The sequence below is a fragment of the Lactuca serriola genome, chromosome 1 (assembly GCF_051521515.1).
Source record: "Lactuca serriola cultivar US96UC23 chromosome 1, Lser_US96UC23_V15, whole genome shotgun sequence".
Classification (NCBI taxonomy): Eukaryota; Viridiplantae; Streptophyta; class Magnoliopsida; order Asterales; family Asteraceae; genus Lactuca; species Lactuca serriola.
Genome location: NC_136408.1, coordinates 230,561,933 through 230,575,856, shown reverse-complemented (window position 1 = coordinate 230,575,856; position 13,924 = coordinate 230,561,933). Strand labels below are relative to the sequence as shown.

Here is a 13,924-nt window from a genome sequence, read left to right as displayed (position 1 = left end):
AATCTAGCTATTTCCTTTCATTCAAGAATCATCTCTTAATTCATTCAAACTCATGATCTTGCACCTTAGAAGCATCTAAGTTCGAGATCCATCCAAGGAACTTGATAGGGCCGAAAATAGCACCAAACTTCTCCAAATCTTCTTCAAAACCGATCCACAACTCAAGGTGAGTTTCATACCCCCTTCTTTTCGGTTTTTATGAATTTTATGGGGGAGAATACAAGAAAATGTGTAGATCTATGTGTAAATGTATGCTATGTGTGATTTGATGCATGTATGTGTGTGATATCATGTGTTTTGTGATGAATATGTTATCAAAAAGTGTGTAATAACCGAGATCTAAGACATGAGGAAGGAAATAAACATAACTTAAGCTATTTTACACTAATCAAGTCAAGAAAAATAGTTTATAAGGTTAGAATAAACATACTTGAACATAAAACCCATTTTTGGGCTTAAATTGTCAAAAATACAAACTTGGGGTAAAAATCAACAAGTCACGGTTCTTGAAGGGTAAGAGGGTCCAAAACAGTTTCCATAAATATTTTCCTAATTTTTAGAAATTTCTAAGGACTTAAAATGTAAATTTTTAACCTAATGGGCTAATTTTTGGCTTTTCGGCCCAATAAGCCCCAAAATGCGAAGTTTTACAAGTTGAGGGGCTGGAAATGAAATTTTCTGTAAAACAAGGAGCAATTAACATAATAAAATGTTTATAAGGTTCAAAAATGCTTTTTATTATAAAAAAGGACTAAAAATGCAAACTTTTTAGATTTTGTGCCAAAATTGTAAAAGTTGTGAAAAATGGGTCCTTAACTGAGAACCACTATTCTAGAGGGGCTGAAGCTGTCAATTAAATAAACTTTGGGGTAAAATCGTGTTTTCATCAAACAAATAATACAAAAGTGTCAAGAAAAGTGTTTTAAGGACTAAAAATGAAATTCTTTTATATAAAAGGACCAAAAGTGTTATTTTTATAAAAGGAAGAGTAATGAAAAGGGTCAAACTCTACTTACAAACAATCAAATTAAAATACAAGATCCGCGAATTACCGATGAAAATGGAAAACAAATACACTCTCAATAACACATATCGTTACCAAACGAATTGATTCGGTCTCGAATCAATAACAACACAAAATCGTTAAACCAAAGTAATTCGTTAATCACGCGATAACTACGATGAGTCAACATACAAAATTTGGGCTTGAAAGTTTCAAATCTTGCTTGTTGGGCCTTGCTAGCCCATCAACATGATCTTTGGGTCCAAAGGGATTATGCTTACGTGATATTGGGCCTTCTATGACCCAATTCCACGTAAAAGGAGTTTCAATAGCTATAATGTGTTATTGGGCCCTAATGGCCCATTAGTAGTGCTAGTGAGGTCGAGAAGTCAAATGCGAGTTGGGCCAAGTGTCTTTCGCATTCCCGATAACCTTGAATAACTTTTGGTAATAAAGGGGGCTTCGTACCCTCCTTTCTCCTCGATTGTTGGGCTATGAGAAAACAAAGTAAACAGATTTAGGACGATAAACAATAGTAATCAGGGTGGGAGATTAAGTGAGTAGTAACGGCCGACGCCTTTAAGGATCGTTCGTAATTTGTAGTTATAAACTAGTCATTTTCCTAATGCGTGATTATAACAACTCACAAACCCTAATTAATCCAATGCCACTCGGGTAATCAAAAACATTTGACGTATCGGTATAACAATAAACAAGTCACGTATTTTACGTATTGGGAAAACATCGGGTTTTTCTGGGAAGTTCAACATTTTCACTTGTGTGACGTATACAAAGTTCAACAACTATACATGTTTTAAAAATCAACAAGCATATTTACGGATCTTCACACTTTTTTTTTAAAACAAATACTCTTTTCAGAAAATATCGGATTTTCTGGGTTTACAAACTACACCAAATCATTTTACTATAACATTACTTATGAACTCACCAACATTTCATATGTTGGCGTATTTCAAAATAACTTGTATTCTCAGGTAACAGGTAAGCCTAAGAATAAGTATCAAGTTATGTCATGGTGTTTTGCTTAGATTATCTATCGAACGGTTTATGTTATGAAATTGTAATGACTAAAACAATGTAATGAATGTAAAAATATCAGTTGTATTATTTCAATGCATGGTGATGAATGATGTTAAGATTGTAAACAATATCAGTTGTATTATTTCAATGCATGGTGATGAATGATGTTATGATTCATGTATAATCATTGTGATGGTATTCAGTTTAAGTCACAAGAGCCCTCGGACGTTTTCGCCGTCTGGTTCGGAGGTGTGACAAACCTTCTAATTGGCTTGCCCAATACATAATGGTTCTATAACCTCCTGGTTGGATTACCCCTGGTCTACAACCTTTTAGTTGGAATGTCCCGGTCTGTTGATTGACAACACGATTCAGTACAGTATCAACCCCACCATACCATGTCGACATATACATTACAAATAACATATATCTAATAATAGATAATTATATAACCAGTCAACAGACAAAAAGACAGATCTACAGATTACTATTACATAGCAACATCCTAGATACCAAGATACAAACCTGACATATCGATACATCATAACAAGATCCTATATACTAGAATACATAATCTAGTGGGCTGACATTAGTGCCTTTGACCAATGGGTATTGTGAGGAAAACTCACATCTCAGTCGGAAAAGATAGTTAATCAGGACACTTCTTTGAATATTAGCTCAATCAGTTACCTTCAAATGATGTGAAATGGTGATGTGATTATGGATCCAAAATGCTCCACTCTTCTAGAATGGTTCCCCCTTACTTCTTCCTCCTTCAAGAACACTAAAATGTACACTCAAGGTTCAAAAATGCTCTCAAATGGATTAGGGTTTACGTAAGGGTGGAAATTGGGTTGGAAGCTGATGAATGAAAGGAGCCTTGAGAGTTAAGGATGAATAAATAGTGCACAAACTCTAAATATTAGGATTTTAGATCCAAGCCACGTACGCCTCGCGTATGCTTGGGTACGCCCAACGCACACAAGCAACTCTAAAATTACAAAAATGCCTTTTAGGACCAATTTGCAAATAATTCTCATACCAAGGGTGAAAATGAAAATTTCTGGAAATGGAGATGTTACAAAAAACCTAAGACATAATACATCCCACTTTAGTGACAACAGGATGTCAACTTCATGTAACGTCGCAGTGCTTAGGATAGCTATCATTCGTACATCTACAGCTGGTTGTCAGGTTACTCATGATTCACTCTAGAATGGTACGTCACCACTTGCGATGTAAATATCAACTGTTGTATGCATTTCTATAAGCATGCTCTATTCCAGTCCACATGAAAGTTGTAAAATAAGAAGAGAGTAGCCTTATGTTAGCTAGATTACCATGATACTTTCCCTCCGTTTTCTTATAGCTAGCTTGATTAGCTTTTCTCTAGCGTTTTGAATCAATTTGTTTAGTTTTTGATGCTCAAGAAACATCAATGCCAAACCTTTAGCAAATGGAATCATATATTTTTACATTCATTTTACTTATCCAAAAAAATAGTATTTTTTTGAAAAAAGATGACAAGATACGTTGTACAACAATGACGGACAAAAAAAATCCAAATACATATTCTATAAAACAAGCTTTTACATGTAGAAAAATGACTCACAAACAAGCTTTTACATGTATAATTATCAATCAAATTTAAATAATTTATCATATATGGTTATCATCTCCATCGTACGTAGTAATATCACATTTTTGCCTGTAGTTCTTTGATGTTGCGATCTTGTGTAGCGTATGGGATATTATGGATCATGTATTTTCTTTAAATGAAACACGATATAAACATCGGCGGACTTAACATTTCATAGATGACATTTCTCATGGACTTCTTGGGAAGCTGATGACACTTAATGCCCACAAAACCATGAACAAAGCGTCGAGCTGGGGTTTGAAAATATTCACCAGTGATCATTAAGTTCCGTTTTTGTGGAAATGGATGCATGGTTGTTTGGGGCTTCAAATATTTGGGAAGTTCACGTTTTGGAGGAATGTAAATTGCTTTCTCTATGTCTAATTGTAGATCTGCATCTGAATCATATAGGTTGCTAGAATTAAATAACATTTGAAATGCCTTGAAGCATGATAAGTGAAGGGATTTCCATTGCTTTGGAAAATCACTGTCATCATCTGTAAAAACATGTTTAAGCAACTCTTTCCGCTTCCCCTCGAGAAACGTTTTCACAAAAGAAATTGAATCATCCATGCTTGCATCTGGGTTTTCTTTCAAATGAAGCAACACAAGGTTCATTTTTCCTTCTTCTTGTTCCTTCTGCTTCAAAATTTATGTCAATGAATATGTACTATGAAAGAAAGTAGTTAACTCGTTTCATTTATATCAAAATGAGTACTAAGGTAAGTGGTTTTAAGTGATGACCTTGTAGCTTTGAATGTCATTGAGCAACCGAGTAGTAGCCATAAGTGACCGTGTGATGTTTTCATACTTTTGAGGCTTGACTTTGAACTGTGGTAAGCTTGAATTTAAGAAACATGAAGAAGTTAGGACCAAGATATGTGTAGCAATGGAGATCATGCCGATTTCCAGGTATTCATTCACTGAAGGTATGTAACCGTTTTTTCCCCATGTAGTTTCAGTCAACCATGAATTGAATGTCTCCCGCCACTTCAAATAGATAAATGGAAAATTTACTAGAGTGTTTCTATAAGGATAATAATCCTTGGAAAATTATATTTTCAACTTTTAATACACTTACTAGGTCTCTAAAATCTTCAATTACATCAATGTTTCCTTGAAGGACCAAGGTTTCGGTAGTATCTCTCACAAGATCATCCAACACATCGAAAATAACCTTGCTTGGTCCACTTAAGCCTTTACCATCCCATCTATCATTTAAACATAAAAATATATAACTTTTACCAATGAAAAAGACAACAATAATCCTCAAGAAGACCTAGAATGGAAGCACAATGATCAAGAAATATGGAAGTAAGAGTATATGCTACCTACGAATCGCATCAATCAAGATGTGTAATTCTTCGAGATTGCCTATCATATCAAAAAAGTCATCTGCAACTGTAATCAATATGGCACTTTTCGCAACAAGCATCCGTATAATAGAATCATGAGGTAAACAAGTACTGGCTGCAACAGAAAAATAGCAATACACCGTTTTCTCCCGGCCAAATCCCATTTCAGTAAGCCCCCACTTCTTGGACCACCTACAAAAATAAATAAACTATGATAAAACAAAAATTATAGAAAATAGTGGGTGTCAAAGTTTGTACCATATTCACCATGAACGAAACGTATAGTGAAGTAAACTTGAATAAAAAATAAGTAACTAAATGAGGGGAACTATTCGTGTACAAATTATTGATGTTTATCCAATGTGCTATACTTTTGGAATTAATAAAACATACCGAAAGGAATTAATGGTTTTACCTTTTTAATTCGGCAAGTTCATTTTGGTAGATTAATTGTCGAAATGCGTAATTTTCGACAGCCAATTGCATAAGCTTGAAATTATGTATGCATGATAACCTATAAAAGGAGGCCTTTCCAACCCATAGAGGCCCTTCATTGTTTTGTTCAATCCACATCCTATGATCAAGATGATCAAGTCTTGCAATCCATGGTATACTTAGCTCTTCCTCAATCTACGAAAGTATGAAAACTTATAAAATTTACACAAACTACCATTCAAGTCATCCTGCACGTTGCGGCGGATAACTTGTTTTAAATTACTTAAAATGAAAACTATAAAAAGTTATTTGAGGGACCAAAAACATAACTTTAATACGCATGGTAACTTTTTTGCAATTCGTATATAGATTGTGATTTACAAATGTCAAGAGTTCATAGCACAATGACAATTATACCATATCAAGTGGACTACAAACATATCAAAATAAAGTTTCAATGCAAACAACGTAAAAATTTATAACGTTTAAATAAAAAATAAGATTAACAAAAACAAAAACTACAAAAAAAGTTATGTATGAGACTAAAAACCTAACTTTAAAATATAGTAAGGGATTGAAATGTAAACTTATAAAATACCAATAATTTAACTTTAAAATTGTAAATGTTAGAAAATTATTAGATTAAAAATTATGGAGAGGAATCGGCAATAACCAAAAACTAAATTGTTATTTTTAGAAAGACTTATTTTACATTTTGCTCTAAAATATGTAGCAACCCAAAATGAATAATAAAACTCTCACAAATTATTTATGCAAATTATCAATATATATAATATCGAGGGAGGGAGGGAGGGGTTACCATTTTGGATATATTGGGAAGCATGACAACTGTATCATTGATGACTATGTTTTTTGTGGCCGAGATTCTTTGAAGGACTTTTTTAGAAAATGACCTGGCCTCATCTACTTCACTTTCTTCAAAGAACATAAGATCCGTGGCCTTGTAAACATTATACAATAAGCTTGTGAACTGTATACTGTTGTTTTCCAAATGACCCAATATTTCATTATCATATAAGAACCAACAAAAAGTCCCTGAAATAAAGTTAAGGTACAAATCAAGTGAAACCCATGTATTAAATCAAAAGGAAATAATATTAGGGTTGTGCATCATTGTATTTGGGTCGTTTTTGACCTAAAACCGAACCCAAACCATAAAGATTGGTTTCTGAAAATTTAAACCCAAACCAATGGGTTTGGTTTTGGTATTATAGTTCAAACTAAATCTCAAACTTATTTCTTAGTCCACCTCAACTCATAAACTATATAATGGTTAACTTTCAGTAATGGCGCAATGTTGGATATATTTTACTCGCTGTCAAAGTAAATCTAGAAAAATGAGGTTAACAAGTTTGGAACTCGCACCATTTCCTACGATTGCCCAACGCGTTAACCACTAGACCATGCTTCAGATTTTGTTTATACCCCAAGGACAACGTATATATACATATATAACTCACAGAATACATATAATATATGAAATTCGGTTCGGTTCGGTTTCTTTTGGTTTTATCAAACCCAAAAACCGAATCCAAACTGAAAATTTTGGTTTTTGAAAATTCTAAACCCAAGCCATCGGTTTATGCTTCGATTTCGATTTTTCGATTTTGGTTTTGTCGGGTTTTATCTGTTTTTTAGTTTTTGGGTTCGATTTTGCTCACCCCTAAAAAAATATTACGGTATACAGACAGGCATGATTATATCCTTGTGTCGTATTACGTTATCGCACATGATTATATCCTCGTGTCATATTACGTCATACAGACAGACTTGTATAGCATGCAAACACATCACATCTAAATATTAGGTTTAACGTTTGTGTTCTTGACGAAGTGGGTTGTGGAGACTTGTCTTAAGAGTCTTCATTATTTTTTGATTCCTTTAAAGATCCAAACCATATATATATATATATATATATATATATATATATATATATATATATATATATATATATATATATATATATATATATATATATATATATTGCATTGTTTTTAAAAAAATGTTATTTTGTGTTTTAAAAAAACATTTTTAATATATTTATACCACTTAAAGAAAGGTTTTATTATATATATATATATATATATATATATATATATATATATATATATATATATATATATATATATATATATATTAAAGGAGAACATTTTTTTAGGAATAGTAAACTTATGTGACTTTTGGCAAGAATGGTCATTTGTTTATGTGTTTATGTTCAAATCCGTCTTTAAGTCATTTTATGTCACTACTCATATTTTATGCGGATACGTGTTGGGAATAGTTCCGGTTTCCCGGTCATTTTGTGTTCAAATCCGTCTTAAAGTGCAATTTTTGTTTTTTTAAAACAAATATATATAAACAAAACAAAACTTTTTATATCTTATAGTGAAAATGAATATGTAAAAAATTTGAATTTAATTTTTTTTAAAAGTTATTCTTAAAATGTAAAGTTATTTTGTTCATATTTCAATTTTACTAAAAGACTTGTCGCATCCGACCCCCACAACGCAGGGGTTCCCCACCTAGTTTGTATTGTTTTTCCCAAGTTAATCACACCGGGGTCCACTTGGGAGGTTAGTCTCGGATTATAGCGGGATTTTCTATGAGTCACACTTTGATCCATTGTCATCCGTTGTAGAATTTTACTCTTCAACCATTCGACTTTCATTTTGAGGCTACAAAAAATTATGTGTGTTTGTTTGTGATTTTGTTTCGCACGACTACATTCTATATATTGTAGAAATCAATGATTATAAATTATCGATACAATATGGATCATTTCAATTGTTGTTCTAAGAAAAAGGAAATCTGGTAATTTACTTTAAAATATATTTTTAATACTGTTATTTAATTTTATAATAAAACGACGACTAATAATAATAATAATAATAATAATAATAACAATAATAATAATTCAATAAAAATATCAAACATAACGAAGAAAAGTCGAAGCAACTAAAAAACTCAAATCCAGGTATACTAATAATTTGGATGCATAAATAATTTAAATTTCTATAGGATGCAGAGAGTTGATTGATATATGGAATCGTATTGTTATATGATGGGATGTTCAACCTCATCATTTCACCATTACTAATCTTTCTTCTTGGCATGGTTAATTCGGTCCTCTTTAGGGGTGGGTGGACAAAGAATGACTTTTGAAGCAGTTAGTTCGGTCCTCTTTAAGGGTGGGTGGACAGAGAAAAGCTTTTGAGGCAGTTAGTTTTTCTATTTTTTGGTGTTTATGGAATTTTAGAAACTCAAATGTTTGGTCACTCATAGGAAATCCATGATTTTTGATGAGGTTATTGAGATGACTTTTTTTTTTTAGATTTCCAACAGATATAAGAAAACTAAACTTAACTGGACTGATTGGCTCATAAACCTCCTTCTGCTACAATTCTATTGTAATGTGTTTTTTTCTAACTTTTTGCTATGTTTTTTTTATTTATAGAATTTTCTGCGGTTTAAAAAAAATAATTCACAATTTTCTTTTCAATTTTCAAAATTAGTAAATGTTGAACTTTATGTCAAATCAACATTGTACTGCTTTTTAAATTAAAAAAGATATGCACGACGAAATTATATGTTGTTTCTCCCATGTCATTCTCTTTAGATTTTTAAAACAAATGAGATAATGACATTGAATTAAATCAAACCCAACAATACTTTGTATTTTTTCTCTTGGTTATTTACTTTCAAAATTATTGTAGATCAGTTGGATTGGTGTGTGGTCTTAAAGTCCTAACGTAAGACATGAATAGGATCAGTCTCTCTCTTAATAATAGCCGACAACAATCTCACATCCGATATGACAAGCCCCTTATATTTACATTATTAAATACACATGCGGGCGCTCACATACATAGTCACATACACACACACACATATATATATATATATATATATATATATATATATATATATATATATATATATATATATATATATATATATATATATATATATATATATATATATATATATATTAGGGGCGGACGCAGGATTTCAAAGTAGGGGTTGCACGAGAAACTTAGGGGTTGCACGATAATTGAAAAAATAAAAATTTTAAAGATTTCGAAAAAATTTCCACTGCCGCCAGAAAAGTTAGGGGTTGCCGGTGCCACTAGTGACCCGGCCTAAATCCGCCCCTATATATATATATATATATATATATATATATATATATATATATATATATATATATATATATATATATATATATATATCCTACTCGACAGCATGCATAACAATTCTTTAATTAGCTTTGTTATGAGGGCAGATTTTAGCACAGTGAACGTGGTTTATGTTGAAAATGGTGGAAAGAAGGTATGGACCATAACCTAAAGATACTTACTTGGAGATATATTATACCCATGCATTCGAAAAAGTCGAAAAGCTAAGGAATCCTTATATAATTTTGTTGCTATAAATATCTTGTTATCTTGTGGTGATTCTTGATCCATGTAACTTCTGAACAACAAATTTTACATGAGGAAGTTAAGCAAATTAACATTAACGAAAACGTATCATGCATGTAACCCATGTAAAAGAGATATATCGATCACCTGTAAACTTTTCTAAGGATGTTGTCAATCTCCTCCGTAAAATACTCAGATAAGCCAAGCTTCTGCACTTGATCAACCATGCTGAGCTCAACTAGCTCTTCATCCATTGGATACTTTTCAGGAACTGCGTATACAATGAAAATGAACAAGTAAACCAACCAAAGTTTTTACTTAAACAAGTGAATCTGTAGTTATACGTACCTCCGTTGGGATACTTTTGAACAAGTGAAATCAGATAGTCAAGACACTTTTGGTTTCGGGTAGAAAGGTACGCCTGTGCAGTAGCCGAGGGTGATTGAAAAAGTGACCCATCTTCACTCAAATGTTTGATTATAGTTTCTTCATCAACATTACGTTCTGTCATTTGAAATGTCTCTAAGTATGCCATCAATGGAGGGTATTGCCATTTATCAACCATCTCTTCCCTAAAAATTCCATTCATCAGTATTTCACTTACACTTACAGTTAGCAAATTAAGGTGAATTGAACGTATGCTTACATGCCGAAAATTTGTTTCCTGACATGGTATATCTGAGAAATGATTGATTTTGCGTCATCAGAGAACATAAGGTCAAGACCAAATGATTCAGCAAGTTCTATGGTTGCGGGGAACACAATAAAGAACCATCTAGGAAGATCATGATGGTGATGAAGAAGCATATTCTCAGTGTCTGCATGTATAAATTTCAAACCTACAAATTAAATACCAGGTGGGAAACAATTTAGTTATGTAATAAAAAATTAATAATTTAATTACAAACCTTTTTGTACTACAAGACATATGAACAAGAAACGTAATGGGTCCAGAATCTATTGCATGTTTGATGAACTACATATTATAATAACTTAATAAGAAACAATGCATGGTGTTATAAAAATACGTAGACGAGGGGAGTAACTGAATTTTAAGTCATTGATCTCATATATCTACTTTTTTTGTTTATGTATATGCATGGATGCATGTTGAAACAAGTCGCAAATTTCAATGTTCTATCATTATGACATTATATAATTAGTCATGTACCGTTTTCTATGTTATGAATTCCCGTACCCCATTTTCGGAGCACAGCCATGGAAGTAAGAGTAGCAGGAAGAGTATCAATGGTGGGAAGACCATTAATGGATTCTCCCCAATATCCTTCTTTGTTTTGGTTCTCGAGTAACCATTCAAGGCAACCCTTAAACAGAGGGCTATTGTGTTCCAATGTGTGAGGAATCATAGCTAACCAAGCAGTGTCATATGCAGATGGTGAAACAAATGACTGAAGATGGTGATTTTTGGTGTTCGAAAATATCTCTTCCTTCAACTTTGTCACTAAAATGTTGATTGAGACCAAAGAAGACCCCATTGTAATTTTATGAGGAACAGAAAAGATATAAGTTTTTAAAAGTTGATTACGTTTTGGACCACTGAATATCTGGAATATGAATCATCAAACCTACTTATATAGCCAAGTTTCTTAAAATATTTTAGAGTAAAAGTGCAAAATTGGTACCTACGGTTTGCTAAAAACTGTACATATGGTCCAAAGCTTTCAAACTTGTATCAAATGTTATTTTTTTATTTTTTATTTAATTTTTTTTTTGTGGTTATGCAAAAAATATGAAAGGATTAATTTAAAGTATTAAAATAATTTTAAAAAGACATTAAACAAACAAAACTGATATTTCAAGTTTTTCCTGATCGAATCAAGCTTTTTAGGAATAAAACTATAAGACATTTTAGATTTTGGAATATAAATGCTTGAAAACTTTTTGAATTTCAGTGTCTACATTATTTATCAAACCATAGGGACCTAATTTGAAGTTTTACTAAATATCCTAAGATAATTCAAGATTGACTTTTGTTAGAGTACTACGTTCGCATGGTACAATGTTTCTCGTTTATGGGGTCCCACACATGAACGAATTTATTTCATTCACAACCAGAAAAGAAAAGAAAGAATTAATGTAGAAATTAATTTATTTCGTTCACAACCAGAAAAGAATATTCATATTGTTTGTTAGTTTCCCTTCTAGTCAATTTCTAATTGGGGCCTTAATAAAATTTGCCAATAAAAAAAAAGAAAAATTAATTTAGAATGGCCTACATTGCAAAAGTAACGTGGAATATGTAGCTTTGTTAATGTACGCAGTACGTCCACACACAGGTGAACAAATCCGATTAGATTTAGTATTCCAAGTACATCAAATCAACGTGGGTTTACTTGAATTATTCTTTTTTGTTTTTGTTTTTTTTTTTTCAAATTTTTTTATATTTAAAATGGGTTTACTCGAATAATTTTTTTGTTTCAATTTTTTATATTTAAATTTTTTTATATTTAAAATTTGAGAAAATGACAAAAATAGCCATTTACACTAATTGCATTACAAAAATAGCCAAAAAAAACCGAAATTACAAAAATGGCCTCCCATTTCGCAGATGAGAAGGTCCCATCTGCGAAATGGGCTTCTCATCTGCGAAAGTACAAGTACCTAAAGCACAGTTGTGCTTTAGGTACTTGTACTTTCGCAGATGAGAATTTTTTTTTTTTTTTAAAATTTTTTCTGTATAAATAGGGTTAATTTCGCAGATGGAGTAGGTCCATCTGCGAAATCCTCTGAGCCTATCTGCGAAATGGTGTAATTTTTTTTTTTTTTTTTTTTTTTTTTTTTTTTTTTTTTTTTTTTTTAAGTTTGACTATGAAATGAATTGGTTTGACTACGAAATGGGCTTTGCTATATAAAAACTTTTGTAGAAAAAATATCATTTTGGTTGTTATTTGTTTGTCTTGTAAAGAAATACTCTCTACAATTTGCTCAAAAAATGATTGAATATCTGGTTTGTCTTGTAACCGGTGGGAGATGGCAAGTTAATGGAACTAATCTGGAATACATACGTCCACAGGGAGGTATTTCTGAACTTGCTTTGATATTTTCTGAGTATATTAGTTATAGTGATTTTGTATCTTTGGTAAGAAGCAAAATTGGTTTGTTAGACAAATATAGAATTAGTCTTCGTTTCCACCATCCTGAATTAAATTATTATATAGCTATAGTTGAAGACGTGGATGTTAGAATGTTGATAAACGTAATCAAATGTAGTGGAGGAAGGGTTGTGAAAGTGTTTGTGGTGGTTGATTAAGTTGAGGAGGTTAATGGGGGCGGTGAAATTGGAAACCAAGTTGTTGGTAATTTATGCAGTTATAAAGGGAGCAACGATCCGATAGGTACTTTCAATACTCCTAGTGTACCTCAGTTTCACAGTGTTGCTGAAAATATTAATGTTAGTTATTCACTTATTCACTATGTGGATCCCGAGAATTACAAGTATCTTGGTGATGATGATGTTGGTACATATCTTAATCATGTGGGTGGTCGTTGTGATGATGTTGCCGAACAAGAAGTTAAACTTATGAATAGGCGTGTGGTAGATAAAACTAAAAAGAAAAAAAATTCAACTCAAAAAAATGAAAAAAATCATGTTTACGGGCATTATGTTGATGTTGGTGATGTATGTTTAGATATAACCGAGCTACAAAGTAATTCCGATAGAGATGAGTTGGGTGATGAAGTTAAAGCTAAGTATCCCGATAACCTTTTTCACGGTATACCCCCTGTACCAGCATGGCCAGTTGATATTAATGAAGATATCCCAACACAGATGGTAGACGTTAATCTTCAAAAGATTCAATGTGAGAGTATATTTAAAAACAAAGAACTTTTAAAGCGGTGTATTGGTAAAAAATGTCTTCGAGAAGGTTTCCAGACGAGGACAAGTAGATCCACCAAATCAAGGTATGAAGCTGTGTGTGTTTCGAAAAATTGTTCTTGGTTACTAAGAGCAAAAGCAATTAAAAATACTGATGGACTTTTCCAAGTG

General features: G+C 32.1%; 1 protein-coding gene across 1 annotated transcript; it reads right to left on the bottom strand.

The window, feature by feature from the left end:
• Positions 1-3,585: 3,585 nt before the first annotated feature.
• Positions 3,586-11,457, bottom strand: LOC145072730 (S-linalool synthase-like). The gene is made up of 11 exons (XM_079019197.1): positions 11,087-11,457; positions 10,562-10,754; positions 10,264-10,487; positions 10,063-10,186; positions 9,852-9,967; positions 6,294-6,529; positions 5,454-5,668; positions 5,015-5,230; positions 4,765-4,894; positions 4,428-4,673; positions 3,586-4,322 (listed from the first exon to the last, which is right to left on the bottom strand). The coding sequence occupies exons 1-11, from the start codon at positions 11,409-11,411 to the stop codon at positions 3,816-3,818; spliced, it is 2,532 nt and encodes an 843-aa protein (XP_078875323.1). The 5' UTR covers positions 11,412-11,457; the 3' UTR covers positions 3,586-3,815.
• Between the last annotated feature and the right edge of the window lie 2,467 nt (positions 11,458-13,924).

Bases quoted from the DNA above. Each gene is read 5' to 3' on its own strand.
- LOC145072730 (XM_079019197.1), bottom strand. From the start codon at position 11,411: ATGGGGTCTTCTTTGGTCTCAATCAACATTTTAGTGACAAAGTTGAAG. The intron at 5,231-5,453 runs GTAAAACCATTA...TTATTTTTGTAG, and splicing joins GAACTTGCCGAATTAAAAAG to GTGGTCCAAGAAGTGGGGGC. The intron at 4,323-4,427 runs GTCATCACTTAA...ATTTTGAAGCAG, and splicing joins ATGACATTCAAAGCTACAAG to AAGGAACAAGAAGAAGGAAA.